Genomic DNA, 22,022 nt, shown 5'->3' on the forward strand with positions numbered 1-22,022 from the left:
AGTGTCAGAAATGTAGTCGTTCTGTTAGAAAGAGAAAACAGGAAAGATAAATAAAGAGCAATAAAGCCTCTCTCTCTCTCTCACACACACACACACACACACACACACACACACACACACACACACACACACACACACACACACACACACACACACACAGAGACCAGAAACATTACCACTGTGCAAACTCGAGTGACATCTAGCTGCAGCCCTGTTGAGTCACGGCTGTGTCCCAAACACACAAGCTCACTATGACACACCACACAGGAGAGTCATTTCTGGTGCTTCTTTGATGACAGATTTGCAAAGTAATAAATTTATTTCCAGCTTGTAAGAAAAATCAGCTAAAAACACTACTTCAGGAGCCAGAGGTCAGAAGCAGGAACAGTTTGAGCAGCACAGTCAGTCATCTCCCAGGCAGAATATCATCTGTTTGCAATTTCTTTTAGCCCCTTTGCCAATCTTGAGTCGAGCTGAATGGTTAAAGCTCCATGCTAACGACAGCACGGTGTAACGATACGCTGGGGTCCATGAACAAGACGCCTAAGCCTCATCTTCTCTGTAACTCTTCCTCATCTGGCATCACGTAGCCTGTGTTTGCTAATCAGAGGACATGTCCAGCTCTGACTCATATTGAACTTGTAAAAGCTTCTTTGTGGACTTGTTAGTTTTATTACCGTAGCACGTGTAGCACCATGTTCCCTCCTGTCTCTTAATAAACACGCCGAGAATAACAGCAGCGCCGCAGTTAGGCCTGAATGGAGCCGTGTGGAACAGCGATGCCAACGCTAGCATGCTTTCAAAAAGTTCTGCATTAGTCTGAAATTAACCAGCGAGATTTCCGCACTCACAGCGAAGAGGCTGAGAAGGGGAAGAGTCCAGACAACATGTTATGGGAATGCTTACGAACACTGTGCGTGTGCTGTCTATTAAAAGTGCAGATTATAGTTGCTGAAGTAGCTGTTTGGATGTTAGCCCATTATTCTATTACCCAATGACTTGAGGGATTTTTGTGCAGCTTTTATTTATTTAATAATAAATGTAAAAATAAGTAAATAAATAAATAAATAAATAAATAAATAAATAGTTGCAAAAGTGATCTTTTTGGTTAAGCTTAGGTTTAGACATCGCAATATCTACATTAATAATTGTGTCAGTAAGGACTATTGTGTGTGTGCGTGTGTGTATGCATGTGTGTGTTGTGCTCATGTTTGTGCATCCACATGTATGTGAATGTGTATGCACTTTTGAATTTGCATGCGCGTGTGTGTGTGTGTGTGTGTGTGTGTGTGTATGAACGTGTGTTTGTATTTGTGTTTGCTATATAAGTGTAAAGCTGATCAGTTATAAGATCATGAAAAAAAAACATTCTTTGAGATTTACATTAAGCTGCGTTCACACACAGACTGATTTTATCGCTGCAAGTCTCCAGTCGCTGTACTATCAAGTCATTAGAAGACGTTCCTACTACTGGTTGTCATTGATCAGAGCAACTAGCATTCCAGGTCCGTTTTCTTGAATCATCCTGGAGGGTGTGTGTACTTTACGTGTGTGTGCGCTTGTGCGTCGCTCATGACGTCTGAACCGGACGATCTCCAGTCACTTTGTCGCTGGATGTGTGAACGCAGTAGATACTCCTGTAAACACACAGCATTATCATCATCATCATCATCATCATCATCAGTGCAGCTCCCAGGCATGTGTTTACTTTTTACACTAATAAACAGTGACGCATTTCAGACGTCCAGTTCACATCTAGTGCTCAGCATTTGAAATTCAGTCACAGAAGAAAAGAATTATAGACAAAACCTTTACTGTAAGTTCACATGGGTGTTTGGATCTTATTTAAAGTTGAAGTGCAGACACGTGCCACTGCTTTTCACTAAATCCTCCTTGCTTACATTCTCATGCCTCTCTGTTTCTTTTCTGCCTAATAGCAAATGCTAGCAGTGTTTGGTCCTGTGTGGTCCACACACACACATACACACACACACGCACACACACATACACACACACACACACACACACACACAAACACACACACACACACACACACACACACACACACACACACATGCACACACACAGTGAGTAATTTGCTCTGTCGCTGTCTGGAAGTAAAGCACCTTGACACATGCTGGTATTCTCTTCTTTAAAGCTGTTCTGTTATGGATCTCATACTGTCATGTTGCTCGTAAACGCCATGATTTTCTTCAATCCTCAGCAGTCCAAACCTGTACACACTGTAGCCTGAGATTCCCATTTCTAGCTGACAGAAGTGGACCCTGGTGTGGTTTTCTGCTGCTTTAGCTCATCTGCTAAAGATTCTACATGTAGATGAATTTCTGCTCAGCACGGCTGTAAAAAGCTCTTATTCCAGTTTCCCAGTTTTCCCAGAGGTGGGTTTAAGACTCTGGGTTGTTGATTAGGAGTTTGAGGGTTCGAGCTGACACTGTTAGGCCCTTAAACCCCTCTGCTTCAGGGATCCTGTATCCTGGCTGAACCTGAGCTCTGAAGCTAAATTTCTGAGCTGGGATATGTGAAGAACGTAATTTCATAGTGCTGAGAAATGTCCTATCTGTATCTGATGCTGAGAAGCTAGTTCATGCATTCATGACCTCTAGACTAGACTACTGTAATGCATCACTAGGTGGTTGTTCTGCATCTTTAATAAATAGGCTACAGTTAGTCCGAAATGCAGCTGCAAGAGTTCTCACTAGGACAAGAAATTATGATTATATAACCCCAATTTAATCATCTCTACACTGGCTACCTGTTAAGTTTAGAATCGATTATAAACTGCTGCTACTTACGTACAAGGCTCTTAATGGTTTAGCTCCCATGTATCTAACTAGTGTTCTAACACGTTACAATCCTGCACGCTCTCTGAGATCACAAACCTCAGGACTTCTGGTAGTTCCCACAATATCAAAGTCTGCTAAAGGTGGTAGAGTGTTTTCGTATTTAGCTCCCAAACTTTGGAATAGTCTTCCTGATGGTGTTCAGGGCTCAGACACACTTCCCCAGTTTAAATGTAGATTATATATCTCTTATCTCTTTAGTCAGGTGTACACATAATACATCCCATAATCTTGTGCTCTAATACATCTGACCAAATGCACATTATCATCTAGTGCTTGCTAATATTATGAACAGCGGCTACATTAATTCCTCTCCAATGCTTATTTCTACCATCCCGAGGCATCCAGAAATTTTACCAGCTCTGATTGTCTTCTGTGAAATGAAGATTTTGGACCTCCACCGAGACGAGGCCGACTCTGTGAGGATCCTGAGGCATCTAGAGATGTACCAGCTCCAGTTAGACTCTGTGATACTATAGAGGAGATGTGAACTCCATGTGGTCTTTGAGGGCAACAAGCTCCTCACCAATACAACATTTGTCAGACTGTATATTTATAATCACACCTTCCAGTGTCACCCATATGAGGATGAGTTTGGTTCCTCTCAAGGTTTTTTCCTTTACCATTCAACAGAGTTTTCTCCTCCCCACAGTCACCTGAGTCACCTCAGACTTGCTCATTGGGGATAAATACAAACACATTTAAATCTATCTAATATTAATCTTGATTAATATTAGATTAATATTAATTAATTTTGTATTATATTAATCTTTCTATTACTCTTTATATTAACCTTTTGTTCTATGTTTATGTTCTGTAAAGCTGCTTTGAGACATTGTCAATTGTTAAAAGTGCTATACAAATAAATATGAAAAAAAAAAAACAACTCAATAGATGTTTCTCAACATTCTGTTTAAAATCAGCACTTTCGTAAACACTCATATCAGCCATAAGAACTTATATTTTTGCCTTCATTCTGATGTTTGATGTGAAACTCTTGACGTGTATCTACAACACGAGTGTACAGGTGTTCCTAATAAAGTGACACACCAGTGTATTGTGCATGATGGTGCGTCTATTTACAGTCATTTAGCGTTCCCATGAGAACCAGATTCACCCGGTGTTCCTTTGTGGTGTGGTCCATATTGATGTGCATCTGAAGAGGATGAACAAAAGGCTAAGCCACTTTGTCGAGCCCTGTAGCAGATGCACAAATATACACTCAGGACCACAAAGTATCTAGAAACATAAATGTGGCAAACAATCTGTCACGAGCTCCAAGCGATTCCCGCATGTGTTCCGTGCAGTCGGAGCGCCAGGTCTCACCCAGATGTCTCCCAGTTTGTCCCGTCAGCAGGACATGAGCTCTTCAGGACGAGCTGTTCCTTTTCCAAACACAATGAAAAGCCATTAGAGGATCTGGACAATTTTTGAGAACAAAACAGGAATGTGTATGAATCATGCTTGCTATTCAGTCCCAGCCTTTGTGGGGAAATATTTTATTTTTTGTATCATGTTACAGTCAGAGTGAGTGAGTTTTTCTCATTAAAGCTTTTCTGCATCACTGCCTTTGTACCACAGAGTTTTTCACTCTTACGCAGATCAGAGGGTTCGACTGAAAGCTTAAGCTAAGCTACAGTGCTGTTTCTAACAGGTGTTATACAGACTATTATGGGATGGATTATTGTTAGACAGGAGGCACTTACTTGTGCAGTGAAGCAGAAGCAGTGTGTGATCAATTGCTCTTAAAATAATCTCCATCTTCAGCATCTTACTCTGGTCAGGTTTCATTTGGTTTAATAAAACTTCCCTGGTTTTCCCCTGCGTTCAACTGAGTTTGTGATCCAACTCTTAATATTACTCAGTAGTACTGTTAGTCTGTGTGTGTGTGTGTGTGTGTGTGTGTGTGTGTGTGTGTGTGCGTTTGTGTGTCTGAGTGTGTGCACATAAGTGTACGTGTGTGTGTGCACGGAAGTGTACATGTGTCTGTGTGTGTGTGCACATGAGTGTACACGCGTGTCTCCCTGTGTGGGTCTGTATGTGCGTGTTTGTGTGTCTGAGTGTGCGTGCATGAATGTGAGTGTGTGTGCACAAATATGTGTGCACGAATGTATGTGTGTGTGTGTCTGAGTGTCTGCATGTCTGTGCGTGTGTCTGTGTGTGTGCACTTAAGTGTACGCATGTATGTGTGTGACTGTGTGTGCACAAAAGTGTACACATCAGATCACGATGTATCGTATAATACATTGTATCATAGCAGAATTAGTGCTATTCCTGAGTCATGAATAAATGACATATCGTACTGAGAGGAAGCCTGAGGTTCACAGCTCTTCTGGCCAGTCTGTTACTTTCGGCTCTGTTACAGACAAGACGTAAGACTTCACCGGGAGTCAGAAATCTTGCTGTTGCCTCACAGCTCCACTCGTCAGCACAGATATTTGGATTTGAACCACAGTAACAATATTCCTGTGTGAAATCTGATCATGTGATCCACTAACAGAATCTCCACCTACAGTACACTACTTCAGTCCCGAATGCCCTGGAAGACCAGACGAGCCATTCATGTTTTTACAGTAGGTTCCTCAGGCAGTGTTTAAATTAACACACACACACTTTTCTAGGTTTATGTCTGCTTTTAATTGGGAAGTCTTAGTGCTCCACAAATGAGCCATAAAACAAGATGTTTCCTCTGGCCACGAAGCAAAACATGCCAATAAAAGTGTCTGACTCTAGTGTAAGATCTGGCAACCTGTTTAACCTCCTTCAGAGACAGACAGCTTTATAGCATTGTGCTACACGTTACTTAATTTAACCTAGAGCTTTAACCCACAGCGGGCGTCTCAGGCCGCACTACATCTCTGACTGTACCAGAGAGGAATCCAGGAAAGGTCTGGGTAACTGTTGTTCCTATTCTTTCTCTTCCTTCTGTTCGGTTCTTTAACCCGTTTACCAGCACCGGCTCAAAGCTCAGCGTGAAACGGCCCGTCATAAACATGAATCATAAGAATATCTCGCCCTGCCGTTTTTGCTGTTTGTTAGCGTTATCTTAAGTGCATATTTTACATGCGTCTCTGTTCCTGACTCACAAGATCTCACAAGTCTCTTCCTTCTGTCTGTCTCTTGTCTTTCCAGGACACACAGGGAGATTTGTCATCGCTCTGTTCAGCACCAGTCTGCTGTTCCTGCTCGCCCACGTCTCATTCCAGGTCTGTCTCTACACCGTGCCTGGCCTGGATGATGCTCTGGGACACAACTGTGAGTGGCAACTGGCTCTTACCGCTAGAGCCGAAACAACATGCCTCTAATAATGTATAAGACTTGTTTTGATCTGGATTCAGCAATTCATTTGTTTGTAGTCATTACACATTTTTCAATTATTCAAAAAAAACACTTTACAGTGACAAAAAACAAGTGAACCCTGAAAAAGCTCTTTATACCATACTAAAATCTTAAGTAGACCACATTTTAGAATACATTCAGTTGTGCTTGATTCCTATTTCTTATTATTCATTCATTTGTTTGTTTGTTTATCTTTCTTAATCTTGCTTTTTTATACCTGTTTGTTTGTTTTTTTGTTTTTGTTTTTAATCCTCAGGATTTTTGTTTTGTTTTTTTAATCCTCTGGGTTTTTGTTTGTTTGTTTTGTTTTTTAATCCTCTGGGTTTTTGTTTGTTTCTGTTTTTAATCATCTGGGTTTTTTGTTTGTTATTGGAATCCTCTAGGTTAATTTTTTATTTTTTATTTATTTATTTATTTTTAATCCTCTGGGTTTTTGCTTTTGTTTCCTTTGAGTACACTGTTGTGTTTGCTTTTTTTCTTTTCTTTTCTTTTTTAAATTTTATATATATATATATATATATACGTGTATATATGTGTGTGTGTGTGTGTGTGTATATATATATATATATATATATATATATATAATGTGTATATAAGTATATATATATATATATATATATAATATTAGACTTGACTCCTTTTGAATGGTGCACAATAAACTCTCCTCATTCTGACTGTGTTCCTCACAGGTAGCACCTGGGAAACTCTGGCGAGGCACATCGGCATGTCCAGGTATGTACATTAAATTAAGATTAAACAGGTTGATAGATGTAGTCAGGGAATAAGATTCAATTTTTTATTATTTTATTAATTGTGTGGATTATTAAATGAGGTCCAACACTAAAATCAGTCCCTCCAAGAAATTGTTTGTGATTATTTGGGGAGAAAAAAAAGGTTTTATTTTGCTACAAATTTAAAACAATAATTTTTGCTATGCAGCTTGCAGAGTTGAATTGGAACTCAGTTCAGGGCAGAATGTTGATGATGATGACACACAATGTGTAACGGTAATGTGTACTTGTTTTGTGTTTATTCCTGTTATTGCCGGGAACACAAAATACTGTGATGGCTCTTGTAAGTGAACATGAACAACTCCTAGAATTTACTTCCTGTTAGCTCTTTGATTTGAGTTGTAGATACAATCCTGCAAAAACTCATAGGTCGTGTCCCGAGAAACCCAGAGATTATCAGTAACGAAATAAAGAGTTCGGAGTTTTCAATACAAAATAAAGATTTTAGCAGAAAACTACAAAATGTGGCCACAAACACTGGCTGTACTTTTGTAATGCATTAATAATAATAATAATAATAAATGTATATCTGCATTGATGTCTGAGTTATGACCCAGAGGCAGCGCATGTTATTCACTAGCTGATCATGTTGGCGCTCCTTACAGATTGCAGCTGGACGATCCCTGGAACGCCGTGCGTCTCCTTTCCCCGGACCTGGGCGTATTCATCATGTCTCTGATCACCATGGTGCTGTGTAAGCGTTTGCTGAAGAGGACAGAGGAGGGGTTAGTGGTGCACGTGTCCCATCAAGAAGTATGTGCACTGCAACAATAAACACACACACACACACACACACACACACACACACATTTCTGAAATAGAGGATGCCCAAGTGTGTATTTTCACTGCAGAGCAACCAACATTACTTCTTACATTTCCGTTACACAGCAGTATTTAGTTTGTGGGCCGTATGTCCAGGATTATTTATAGCACTTGCTGCAGGTGCAGACATTTTAAAACAAGTGAAACCTGCCTTACTGAAGATTGTCAAAACTAGCTAATCAAATTGAAATGCTTTACCCAAATTTTAAATGTGTGTTTAGTTAATAAACAATTATGAGCCAATTACATAGCATAGCGCTATCGCACAAGAGCATAGCGCTATCGCACAAGTGGTGAGAGTTTGTTGTGTAGAACATGGGAAAGATTCCTGAAGTGTAGAAACGCATGTGTACATGTAACAGAGCTGTAGATCCCATCACGCCTGACGTACATGATGTAAATGGCTTGCATTGATTCAGAGCTTTTCTAATGCAAGTAGTACACTGCAAATGGCTGTGTGAATATTGTGGACTTTTGAATGGGGTTTGTGGTTCTGTTGATGCACGATAAGTGATCATAGTCCACCTCTGTGTGTCTTCTGTAAAGCATGAGGGTGAGGAGGGAGACTCAAAAAAAAAAACTTTACAAAACAGAACAACTACAACCACTTTTGAGTCTGGATCCTCTGAAGTCTTCATCTTCATATTGTCTAAAATCATGTCAAGTTTTTTCCCCTCACCATCTCATAATTTATGCCACAGACCTTTCAGTAAATCTTCTTTGTTAGTGTCCATTGTTAAAAGCTTAGTTCTGCATCATGTGTCAAGGGTTGCGTGTGGTGTGTGTGTGGTGTGTGTGTGTGGTGCAGGTGTGTGTGTGTGGTGCGTGTGTGTGTGAATGGCCACTGTATCTCACAATTTCTCCCTCACTAGCTACTGAATACAAAGAAACACAGATAAGTAGACTAATAAGACCCACATGTGTGTGACCTTTTTTTCCCCCCAGAAAAAGGTTAGAGAGGAGTGTCTCATGTGTCCCATGTTTAGAAATGAGGATGTTACAGAGTAGGATGCGTCTTTAAATGCACTTCAGTCGGATGTGGTGAGTGAAAAGCACTCAGATGTGCTGTAGTAAAGCGAGTGAGAATTCAGCAGAAGTGCACATGCTTGTCTTAGGTACTGGAGGTCAGTTGACATCAGTTTTAAAGGAGAGACACACAGAGAGAGAGAGAGAGGGGGACACAGAAAGAGAGAGAGAGAGAGAGAGAGACAGAGAGAGACACACACAGAGACAGACACACACAGAGAGAGAGACACAGAGAGAGAGAGACACACACACACAGAGAGAGAGACACACACACAGAGAGAGAGAGACACACAGAGAGAGAGACACAGAGAGAGAGAGAGAGAGAGACACAGAGAGAGAGAGACACACAGAGACACACACAGACACACACAGAGAGAGACACACGCACACAGAGACACACACACAGAGAGAGAGAGAGAGAGACACACACACACACAGAGAGAGAGAGAGAGACACACAGAGAGAGAGAGAGACACACACACGAGAGAGAGACACACACACAGACACACACAGAGAGAGACACACGCACACAGAGACACACAGAGAGAGAGAGAGAGAGAGAGAAGTGAGATAGAAAGGGAAAGAGACAGCCTGATTTCAGAAGACAAGATTACTTTTTTCCTTTTTGTGTGTGAGTCATATGTGCCTCTATGTGTACTTCTTGTTCTTGTATTTTGTTTTTATATTTTCAGTTCTCGGATCTGTTACTGGACTCCCCAGTCTGACTCACTCACACACACACTCACACACACACGCGCACACACACACACACACACACACACACACACACACACACACACACACACACACACACACACACACACACACACACACATACAGAGGATTACTGTAGCAATTTTCCATGCCCATTGTCAGTGCTTGAAGAAGTGGACGTTTTATTTTTTTCTGTATTTCCTCCTCAGACTTTCTCCCTCCCTTTCTTCATACCATCTGGGAAATGTATAGCTGGGTCCAACAATATCCTCCCCCTGTTGCCATGTCAGCCTTGTCAACAAACAAAGGCCGGCTAAATGTGTCAATGTAGGAAAATGGAAACATTATTAGCTCAATTAACAACCGATTGCTGAGCGTTTGTGTCTGTAACAGCGATCTTGGCCAACAATCCCAACACATCCAACAGTCCTGAATGTTTGTTGCTTTAAGTAGACGATTGTTGGTTTAGCTACTATGTTTTCTGCTCCCTCAGCGTCAGACTCGGCTAAAAGTCAGAGCCGTGACTCAGAAACACCAATAGTGTTGGTTTGACAGGAAATGTCTTTCAGGCACATATCAGCCTGGACATCTTCCCATAGATTGTCAACACATAGCAGCTGGGACAGTTTTCAGCTCTTAGCCTACTCAAGATCTCAGATTGGTTTTCCTTAACTGAGCAAGTGTCTATTTGACTTCTTAATAAACAGATATCATGATTTCTATTCCCACTCTCTGGTGTCTCTCAGGTGAAGACGAGTTTCCTATCGAGTCTGGTTCCTCTACAGGTTTCAGGCTTGTTCATTAGGGATTAATATGAATGTGAATTTTTATATTTTGTCAGCTAACAGTGATCAAGGATTATTTTGTTACTGACCGAAGGCTGCAGGGGAAATAACTCATGGCTCCTAACATCAACCCAGGTGCTGTGTGTTAGGACCATAGTGTTCTCATTGGTATGAAAGACTTCAGTTTGTCTCCACAAAGCTGTCTGTGGCCCACAGTTCAGAACCAGCTAAAGTTCAAAACAGTCAAATGGTAGTAATCCCTACACTGGGCTCAACTACACCCAGCCTCGTTGTTTATATTCCCACCTGACGCATCGATGGTGTGCACATAGTGGAATATCCATGCAACGGTATTCATGTTGCTATGGATACAAGCATGTCTTTACTGTTGCCAACACCGAATCGGTTCCAAATGACTGATGAGCTGAAGAAACCAAATTAAAATGACTCTTGGTTAAGACTGTGCAACTAAAAAAACAACTAAACAATGGCATAATTAGCTCATATCATTTTTTTACTAGAAGCTACATTTCAGGCTGATTATATAAGGTTCTGTCCTAAAAGTAAGAGTCACATGTTACGAGTAGCAGAAGCCAGACTAAACCACAAGTCATCCTTACATGGCAGTTTCTGTCCGACTCTGTTAACTCACTTAGAGTAATCATGTGAAACTGCTGCTTTCTCTTGAGCTGAATCCTAGATACAGTACTAAGAAACTCAACATTTATTAGTGTCTTTACATTTACGGCATTTGGCAGACGCCCTTATCTAGAGCGCTTTAAAAGTGCTTTCAAGTCTCAGTATAAGAGTTCACACATCGGTTGAAGATGACTCAGCCGTTCGGACATCCAGGGGAAGCTCATTCCACCACCTCGGTGCCAGAACAGAAAAGAGTCTTGCTGTATACCTTCCTCTTACCCTGAGAGATGGTCGGACCAGTCGAGCAATACATGACTAGCTAGTAGCATTTAAATCATTGCAGGGTTAATTTAAATGCAACTGGAGTTTTTGGAATTTTGTCCTCTTTGGTAGAAAAATGCCATTGACCAGGATATCATTCTTCTAAACCCTGCCTTTAACCCCGGGTTAAGAAGCAGTTAACATTTTAAATAGAATTTAGAAATGGAGTTAAGCAGCATTTCTCCCTCACTGGCTTATGAAACCCTGCAGCTTTCACAATGCTTTAGTAGCCTCATTGTAGCATCAGGCAACGACACACTGAACATCACGGAATTGCACGCTGTCGATATCAGCGAACGTCTGGTCAACTACACGTCACACTTAAAACTATATTGAACTATCTATTGTTTTACACTGATGCAAAAGCATGAGCCGTTATTTAAAGTGATCTGTGGTCCCGTTCCACAGAAGAGCTAAGAGCTGTAGCACAAGTTTGCTGAAAGAGTTCATGCTGGCTGTGATAGAAAGCTGCAGAGTGAACATTCTGACCCCTGTACACAAAGGGCAGAGTAGTGTCAGAACTGGACCAAGGAGCAATAGAAGGAGGAGGCCTGGTCTGTATCAAGTCTTTTACATCATGTGCAGCTGGTAAAAGACCAGAATGCCTTATGGGAAGGCAAGCCAGTGAAAGCAGGGTGAGGCTCTGCTCAATCTTCTGCTGGGAAACCTTGAATCCTGATGTTCATGTGTCTGTTACTTTGCCACGTACCACCTACCTAAAGATTGTTACAGATAATGTACACTCTCACTCCTCTTTCAGCAGGATGATACTCCCTGCCATACTACTGCAAACATTGTTCAGGAATAGTTTGAGGAGCATGAAATGTTGATTTGGACTCCAAATTTCCCAGATCTCAAGCTGCAAGGAGACCTACAGTACATAATATAATGCAGGTGGTTTTACACTTATGGCTAGTGCGCATGTTTGTATGCGTATTTGTGTGTGTGTGCGTGTGTGTGCATGTCTGTGTTGCTGAGGGGTTTATTTATATGGAAAATTCTTTTAATAGGTCTTGCTCAAGATCACAGAAGAGTATTAGTCCTTCCACCTTCTTGTTTGAACTGCAGATCGTGTGGTGCATTAACACAGCTAGTGTTCAACTCGTATATCTGTCGTCTGGGAACACAAAGGGGGAAAGACTTGAGTAGTCTGTAACAGCTTGTATTTATACACAACAGGACAGAAAGTGTCAGTGAAAACAAATACAGGTCGTTGTTTAGTTTTCTCTATCACGTGTCTCTAGTGGACTTTGGATTGTGTGATTTTAGTAGTGGGTGGACATATTTGTCCAGCGGGTGGGTGTACCGTCAAACCTGTATATCACACACCTTTCTGGCAGAGACGGTCATTAAACACTTGCTGTCGGAAAGATAAGGTCATGTGTTTGCAGTGCAGGTAAACAATTAGAAATATGATGACATGCTTTTATTCTTTCAATCATTCATCTAGTCAGTCATGTATTCATTGTCTTTTTTCTTTATGTTTGTATTCTAAGATAATAAGGTAATGAAGCAATTCATTTTCTTTGTCTGTTTTATTTCATTCTAAGGTCCATGTTGTGCAGCCTTACAAGGACAGACCATACAGAGTAAAGCTGAAACATTCCACATTATGATAGATCTCCAGATTCCTCCTTATTTGAGCTTGTTTTGTACAATGTAAAAACATTTGCCCAATACATCACATGCCCAGATCTGTCCTGAGGTTTCTGTGAGGGCTGTGTGCAGTGTGCACTAATCTCAGAGCCCCACAGTACACTCATGTAACTCCTATTACACAACTCTCAGCTACTGACATCTACTGCTGATCCCCTGCCTTCAGAGCAAACGCCGATTTATACATCTGTCTGTCTTTCTGTCTGTCTATCTCGATCTGTCCATCTGAACTTCTGTCTGTCGATCTATCTGTCTCTCTGTCTATCTATTTCTGTCTAAGATTTTATTTGTCTTTCTATTTGTCCGATTGTCTTTCTGTCTTTATGTTTCTTTCTATCTGTATCTCTTCTCTGTCTGAAGCTCTTCTGTTGTCACGCAACTTTATTACATGAGCGTTAGCAGTGGCTTTGTGGTTATATATATGTATATATATATGTCTAAGATTTATATATATATATATATATATATGTGTGTGTGTGTGTGTGTGTGTGTGTGTGTGTGTGTGTGTGTGTGTATGTATATATATATATATGTATATGTGTGTGTGTGTGTGTGTGTGTGTGTGTGTGTGTGTGTGTGTGTGTGTGTGTGTGATTATTTATATATAAATAATATATTATGCTGTGATTATTTATATATATGTGTGTGTGTGTGTGTGTGTGTGTGTGTGTGTGTGTGTGTGTGTGTGTGTGTGTGTGTGTGTGTGTGTGTGTATGTATGTATGTATGTATAATTTACACACCTCTGAGTGATCTCTGACATTTCTTGTAATCTTGTATGTGAAATGCATATCTGAAGTCATCAACAGTGTAGAACACAGTCTACATTCAGACCCAGCAAAGTATTAATACCACAAATGCCAACCGTACATGTTTATATTAATTAAAGGATAACATACTTTTTTCTAACACTGAAGACTCCTTCCTAAATAAACATGTCCTTCCAGGAAACCCAAACAGACGAAGAGGATGAGGAGGAAGAGGAGGAGGAGGAAGGTGGTGGTGAGGAGGAAGAGGATAGGAAGGAGGAAAAGAGGAGAGGACCAGCTCAGCTGTGTGCTCGTCTCAGAGCTACAGCTCAGCGCTTTCTCCACAACATGGGTAGAGTGTTAGCCGTCACGCTGCTGGGGCTGGCCGGTGAGAGACAACACACCTAAACACTAACACACAATACATACCGTTTCTACCGAACATGTAAACCCAGAGATCACACACACTTTCACTAAGGCCAAAATGGTTTAAAAGAAAAAAAAAAGCAATGTGACATGATGTTATAGGAAAATAATTAGTGATTACATTCTCTCTCTCTCTTTCTCTCTCTCTCTCTCTCTCTCTCTCTCTCTCTCTCTCTCTCTCTCCTTAATATTAAATTCTTATATTTTATTATTTTTTATTTCCTCACTGTAAACCTCTCCATAACATATACACACTCTGTGTATGTGAATCATCCAGTCCATTATTCATAATAACACACTCTGTTGTTTATAACAGTTTATAATCACATCCTCCAGTGTCACCCAAATGATGATGAGGTTCTCGTTTGAGTCTGGTTCCTCTCAAGGTTTCTTCCTCTTCCATCTAAGGGAGTTTTCTCCTCCCCCCAGACTTGCTCATTGGGGATAAATACAAACACATTTAAATATATGTTTAAGATTAATCTTGAACTTTTTTTTAATACTTTGTATATTATTAAACTTTTGATGGATGACTAGATATAAAATAAGAACCCAACAACCTTGATAATCTGCTTCAGCTGATCTCTAAGTTCTGATGATAATTTTTTAGTTCCTGAATCTCTGTGATTAGAGTAGGTATGTGTGTATGTATTTATATCAGCATACGTTGTTCTGCACAGGTATCACGTTGCCCTCTGCTTTCTCCTCCGTCTACTTCCTGCTCTTCATCACCGTGTGTACCTGGTGGGCCTGCCACCTTCCCATCAGCCACCTGGGCTTCAACGCACTGTGTGTGATGGTGGGATTGTTCACAGCAGGACACTTGGTGTGTTTGTACTTGTACCAGAGTACAGTGGCCCAGAGCTTTCTCACCCCGAGCAGTCTGTGGGCCAGGTACGCTTTAACACCACACACACACACACACACACACACACACACACACACACACACACACACACAGACACACACAGACACACACACTCCTCTAACCACAACACTGCTGCTCCACGTAATGGGCACAACACACTGACCTTATCTCTTTTACCACACACACACACACACACACACACACACACACACACACACACACACACACACCAGTTTGTGTCCGATTCCTGCAGAGTAAATTTGGCTGTAATTTCTTGCACTAGAACATTACTGAGATAAATGGCATAAGAAATATTCTGGTTGTTGGTGTTGTCATGGCGATAGAAAACGTCTAACAGTTAGATAGGTGGAGCTGAATGATATTTTCTCCCTCGTTAAGCTCACTCCATGTTCCTGCTCATACGCACACCTCGCTCTTCCCCTAGAATTAGCATGAGGACTGTCATTACATCACTTTTAAGCCTAATCAGCCAATCATAAGCGTCAAAAACAATCTAGACTACTGAATAAATGTGAAATTGGCCGCAGGTTGTCATATTTTCCAGGTCTACATATTTTAATTCTGCCCTGAATGAGCCTGAATGAGCCATTTCACACAACACACATACACAATACATACAGTCCAAAAGAAAATAACTGAATTTACACAAACGAGCCAGTTCCAGAAAAGTTAAGATTCTTAAAAAACTTGATTCTTTATCCAGTGTGAGAATTCAGAAAAATCCTCCAGCTCCAGCATCTTCTGCATATTTGACCCCTTTTTACACGCGACCACATGATATCGGGATCCATGTTTTTACACTGAGGACAAATGAGGAACTGAGACAAATATTCCAAAAGCAACAAACATTCACCGATGCTCATGAGGGCAACATGATACATTAAGGCCCAGGGGGTGAAAACTTTTGAACTGGGTGATGGCTGTTATTTTGTCTTCTGGGAAACACGTCATGTCCCATCAATAAATGAACAGGTTCTGTAAGGCGTGTGTACGTTAATGACCTGAACCATAATAATGTTGTTATGGAAATAATCTCACTCTCTTTGGATTAGACATAGGGTTAGAGCTGGGATGTTGTATAAATAGACGTTTCAGCCGTTAGAGTTAACGGGGTTCATGGGAAACCCTCATTTAGGGAATTGATGATTTAGGGGATTGAATTAAAGTCTAATCTTTTTCAGCTTTTAATTTTCTTCCTGCTTCTTGTTGTCACCTACAATCTGCCATTCTCAATTTAAACAGATATCACCACTCAAGTGTGTGTGTGTGTGTGTGTGTGTGTGTGTGTGTGTGTGTGTGTGTGTGTGTGTGTGTGTGTGTGTGTGTGTGATGGAAATGTGAGAAGTATGGGAATGAAGAGGCAGATTGTGATGAATGTAGGATGACGTGTCATATATGTGAGTGGGTGCAGGGCTGAACGCCTTAGGCTGGGAATGTTCCGGATCCTTTATTTTCCACGGTGCAAGTGAAGGGAGAGGGACTGACAGAAGGGAAGTTCTGTAGGTAGTCCCCTAGCTGTCAGTATTCTGTGTCATCCTGCGGAGCTCTGAGACATAAAGCTTACAGATGGATACACACACACACACACACACACACCGTTCTAACCTAAAGCTTCTTTCATTTTTCTCCAGGATGTTTGGCCTTAAGGATATCGTTGGCCCTTTTAATTGCTCCTCCCTCTCCGATGACCTCATATTCAACACGGCGCATGATTGGCCTGTGTACGTCAATCCAGGCATCCTCTTTCTTCTCTACATCACCGTGGTAACAGTGCTGAAGTTCAGCAGTCATAGTTCCCTACAAAAGGTGCTTGCACCCCTTATTTTATTTTATTTTTTTAAACTGAGTCACAACCACCATTTTACATTCACGCTGGTGCTTATCATTGTACGATATGATTGTTTTGACAGAATGAGGCTGTGGGTGAGGAGGTGGAGTTAATGCAATGGGGGGCAGGACAAATAACACCTGATGATGACACTAAGGTGGGTCTAACAAATGTACCAGGCCTGGCTAACTCATTTAATACATTCGATGAAATGAAATCCAAACACACGAGTTTACACGAGTATAATGTCATACCGTCACAGAGAACGTTACCAGAAGCTCTCCACTATGTGTTTGTAGAGCAAATGTAGAGTTTGTGTTTCTTGCACAACCCTGGATCAACATAGAAGTCCGAATGAAGTGTTTAATGCAGGAATAAATTATTTCTTAGTAAAGCCTCTAGCACTATAGCTTTCTACTCACTAAATACAGTGCGCTACATGCATTACGACAACACGAGGACGAAATCAAGACTAATGTCATGGTTACTAGCCACATAGATTAAAACCATGATTTTTCTCCATATTAGGAGTTAAAGGTGGGGTCTCCGTTGTTTGAGAAATGCTTCTGAAAACTGAGTCGGGCCAATAAACAAAACAAACGTGTAGCCAAAGAGCAGAAAGGGGCGTGTCTTGTCAATATGGGCGGAGAGAGTGTTCAGTGCGCATGTGTGACATTGCGCACTGAACCGCAAGTTGGCCGCATATTCACAGATTGGAGTTTCCCGAGTCAATAACTCCTGAGCTAAACGCTGTTACTACACAAATAACACCTCTTTTCTCTCGTAGTAATGTAGAGAGGCAGCTACAACCCCGTTTTGTGTAGTAACAGCGTTTAGCTCAGGAGTTATTGACTCGGGGAAACTCCAATCTGTGAATATGTAGCCAACTTTACTTAAGTCCCCAAAGTTGCTTTTTCCCTTCTCGATAGGTGAGTAACGTTGGTTTTGCTTTGTTTCACAGAACTAATATATGCCGTCCTTTGCATGATTATGCTTGTGTGTCATTTTTGCTTGTTTGTTTATCTGCAATCGTATTGTTCTTCCCTTCAGCTATGATAGACACCTTTCTCTCCATTAGTTGCCTGGGTTACGTATGTATGTGTGGGCGGAGCTATCAATACAGGGGTGGGACCCATTTGGGTTAGGGGCATGTTTGTTGTGGTGATTTCAAATGTCAACAATGGCTTTCAAACAACGGAGACCTCACCTTTAATGCACAGCAGGAGACCAGGACACACTTTTCGATAGGTTATGTGATGATGTATTTTTTGCCCTGGGGTACAATGTAAAGGTTTATTAAATAATCAAAAAGTCAGATTTTGTTCTAAGAGCTATAAATTCATTTAGAAAAAAAGAAAGTTACCTCATATTTTAAAAACCCATCTTATTAGCTTTAGACATTACAGAGAGATTAGAGTGTGAAAGAATTATGCACTGTATTTAGAGAGAATTAGACAGGAAGAGATCATCATGAAGCTTTTAATTTTAATAACTCCAATTTCCATTACGGAGTCGGTTTCAGTGATTATCAGTGTTGATTGATTTAGAGTTGTGTTTTGTGTTTAAACGTTCTGTTTTGTTTTGGGGTTTTTTTCATTACAGAGAATGTTGCTGGCTGAAGGTGAAAGTCCTGGGCAGGAATCACACACCAGTGAAGCCAAAGCCCACGGCACAAACGGTTCCGGTCAACACGACCTAGGTAAATCTGTGTGCTTCCTCCTGACAGACAGACAGACGCTCGGCTGTGTGAACGAGCCTGTGTTTTATGACCAGCTATGGTAATGAACGCAGACGCACTGTGACACACAAGGCTCGGGCTACAGGGGGTGAATACTTATGATCATTAAGCTTTAATGACCGTGCATGTTACAGAGACATTCCGACAAATTATAACTCATTATACTGTAATGATGCAAGATAAGTTTCAGGAGCGTTACTGTCACAAGCACCGTTCTGTAGCAAGAGCTCCAGAAGTATTGGCACCTTTCCTGAATATGGATGTCTAGGAGGTCAATTAATTCCACACTAAAAATATGACAGAAATCCAACCTTTATTTGAAGTAAAATTATTCTAAGCAATTATTGGCACCCCTGTGTTTTTTGTGCATTTTTTCAGTTCCACTATAGCCTGACTGAGTTCTTCTGTTCATTGAGTGAGGAAATGACTGAAGGCTAAAAATTAAAAGTAAATAATAAAAAGCAATTAAGCACAAAGGTGTGTGTGTGTGTGTGTGTGTGTGTGTGTGTGTGTGTGTGTGTGTGTGTGTGTGTGTGTGTGTGTGTGTGTGTGTGTGTGTGTGTGTTTGTGTGTGTGTATCAGGTCCTGGCCCAGAGACAGGGCAGCAGCAGCAACAAGACAGTCCTATCCAGTTAGTTGGGAGGATGATCATGCAGCAGAGTTACATCTGTGCTCTCATCGCCATGATGGTAATGTCCTGTCACTTTCTGTATGTAAAGTAAAACCTGACAAAAACATGAAACAGGTTTTCATTTCCAAACATGATTGATGGAGGTGTGTGTGTGTGTATATATGTATGTATGTATATATATGTGTGTGATATGTGTGTGTGTGTGTGTGTGTGTGTGTATATTTGCAGGTGTGGAGCATCACCTACCACAGTTGGTTGACATTTGTGCTGCTCTTGTGGGCGTGTTTGATCTGGATGCTGCGAGCACGTCGTCACTTCGCCATGCTCTGCTCACCCTTCATCCTGCTGTATGGCCTCTGTCTTTGCATCCTGAACTATGTCTGGGCCATGGACCTGGAGCCCGAACTGCCAAAGCACCTGGGCTCTATGAGCCTGAGACAGATGGGACTTGACCGAGCACCTTATCCCTGCCTACGCCTGGGAGCCTTGGTGAGGACTTCCGTCAAACCCAGTATAGTGTCACTGTGGTGACGTTCATCAGGAATGAATCACACACACGAATAGTAGCAGTGTTAATAGTAACCAGAAAACACAGTCATGAAGTAGCACCGCACTCTACTTTTGATATAGAAATAATAAATTGTTCAAAGTATACTTTTAACCCTTTTTACAAGTCTACTGGCGTCCCATCGGAAATCGACTCGCCAGACATTTTCAATTAGTATAAAAGAAAGAATTATTTTACCACAAAGTCTCAAGTCTGATTTAAAATAAGTCAGGGCTTTCAGCGTGAGACGTGTGTTTATCCCTCTGTACGTTTAAGCTTACACAGAATTTTCATTTTGAAGATAACACCTTAAAATTTTTAATGGTTAAATAAGCACTTGAGGCATGCCAGAGAGCAGTACTGGGTTGATCTCATCATGTACTTTGAAGATAGAAATGATTGAATGGAAAAAACAAACACTTTTTTTTTTTTTTTTTTACATTTTTTTAATTTTAGATCAAACTAATGCCCCAGTTCGGCTACATGACATCAGAAATAGTTATGGAAAGCTAGAAATCCTTAAAGCCCTGAGTGCTGAACATAAACACTCAAAAACAAGTATAAATTCCATGTTTTTTTTTCTTGTAAAAAGAGTTCTAACAAAAAAAAGGACGGAAGCACCTACACGTTTCCCACAGCAAGACCTTTAGATTCTATAAATATACAAATTAAAGACACCCTCAAGCATTCACACCTCTACCCCTTGCACTGAGAAAGCAGTGTTGTGTAATCTATTTTGGGGCTTTGGAACCTGGTTATCTTTTTTTCTTTTATGACTCATATTTTTTAACACCTGCCTGCCACAGATTCAGTCCTAACTTTGCTTTTTTTTAATGAGATTTTCACCTTCCTGAAACGATTTTGCAGAATCAAATCAAGTGTACTTTGTCCAGTCTGCACATTCAAATGAACTTAATGAAAAAACTTCCCGTACAAGGGGTTTCAGACATTTATAAAGTTTGATGATGGATGCTGCTGCCGTGTAATATAGCCGTGACGTATATGAAGTGCTCCGTCTCTTCCCCAGCTGCTGTTCACGCTGACGTTCTGGCTGCTTTTACGACACTCGGTAAAGGATAAGTTTGGGAGGAAGAAGAAGCAGAGCGTCCCACTCGAGGAGGTCACCACTGGAGGTAAGCCAGGTGGCTGAGCTCCACTCCACACCCTCTTATACTCTCTTCTACAATCAACAGATGTGAAACAGAGGCCATGTGCTGGTCTGAGACTGATCTCCAAGGCTGCGTCCTTAATGCTGTAGAATGGCGTGATGAGAAGAATAAACAATCCACTAAGCTCTAAGCACTAAGCTGAAGTGTTTAGCACTTGAATGAAACCCTTGTGTACACCCCTCTGTCTCTGTCTGTTTGTGTGTCTGTCTCTTTCTCTCTCTCTCTCTGTCTCTCTTTCTGCCTCTTACACACACTCTCTTACTTTTATTCTCTCTCTCTGTCTTTCTCTGTCTGTCTCACTATCTCATTCTCTCTGTCTCTCACACACTCTTGTTCTCTCTGTCTCCCTCTGTCTCTCTCCATCTGTCTCTCTGTCTTTGTCTGACTCTCCTAATCCTTCTCTCTCTCTCCCCTTCTCTCTCTCTCTCTCTCTCTCTCTCTCTCTCTCTCTCTCTCTCTCTCTCATTCTCCAGAGAGCACAGGCCATGATGACTCCATCCTAAGGCTCCTAGGAAGGGTGGTGATGAGTCTTTATGCTAAGTATTGGATCTACGTGTGTGGAGGGATGTTCATCATGGTCAGCTTCGCTGGGAAGCTGGTGGGCTACAAGATCGTCTACATGCTGCTGTTCCTGCTCTGCATGTGCTTCTACCAGGTGAACACTGACTTCATCACCACACATCCTCACTAATACATCAGTGTATTAACTAGGCTTTAACACAAAGTAAACAGGCACTAGCAGACTTACCTCATATGATTACGGCTTCTCAAGAAAGTCACCTAGAAATATTTATGATGTGACTTTAATTTAATAAGAATGGAATTTCACAAAATATTATAGATTTATAATCCATCGCCTGATTAAGTTGAGTATTACAACAGGTTACAGGTTTAAATCCATGCAATTTAGTTCAGGGGCAGTGGCGAGGTGCTAATACTGCTACTGAAATTGCTGCTGCTAACACTGCTACTAGAATCTGGGGCATAGAAGCCTTTCTTATTGCCACATATACATTACAGCACAGTGGAATTTTTTTTTCTTCAAATATTCCATCTGACTTTGGGGTCAGACACAGGGGCAGCTATGATACA

General features: G+C 41.1%; 1 protein-coding gene across 3 annotated transcripts in view; it reads left to right on the forward strand.

The window, feature by feature from the left end:
- The window catches only part of piezo1 (piezo-type mechanosensitive ion channel component 1), an 88,702-nt gene that overhangs the window by 41,284 nt on the left and 25,396 nt on the right, over positions 1 to 22,022 (forward strand). For all 3 annotated transcript variants that reach the window (XM_047822234.1, XM_027133003.2, XM_047822244.1), the window contains 12 exons: positions 5,994 to 6,116; positions 6,890 to 6,932; positions 7,597 to 7,744; positions 13,901 to 14,090; positions 14,809 to 15,022; positions 16,649 to 16,823; positions 16,928 to 17,002; positions 18,448 to 18,544; positions 19,166 to 19,272; positions 19,443 to 19,703; positions 20,789 to 20,894; positions 21,404 to 21,585. In XM_047822234.1, the coding sequence (XP_047678190.1) occupies positions 5,994 to 6,116; positions 6,890 to 6,932; positions 7,597 to 7,744; positions 13,901 to 14,090; positions 14,809 to 15,022; positions 16,649 to 16,823; positions 16,928 to 17,002; positions 18,448 to 18,544; positions 19,166 to 19,272; positions 19,443 to 19,703; positions 20,789 to 20,894; positions 21,404 to 21,585 (1,721 nt within the window). The remainder of the gene's footprint in view (positions 1 to 5,993; positions 6,117 to 6,889; positions 6,933 to 7,596; positions 7,745 to 13,900; positions 14,091 to 14,808; positions 15,023 to 16,648; positions 16,824 to 16,927; positions 17,003 to 18,447; positions 18,545 to 19,165; positions 19,273 to 19,442; positions 19,704 to 20,788; positions 20,895 to 21,403; positions 21,586 to 22,022) is intronic.

The sequence above is a fragment of the Tachysurus fulvidraco genome, chromosome 1 (genome assembly GCF_022655615.1).
Source record: "Tachysurus fulvidraco isolate hzauxx_2018 chromosome 1, HZAU_PFXX_2.0, whole genome shotgun sequence".
Lineage (NCBI taxonomy): Eukaryota > Metazoa > Chordata > Actinopteri > Siluriformes > Bagridae > Tachysurus > Tachysurus fulvidraco.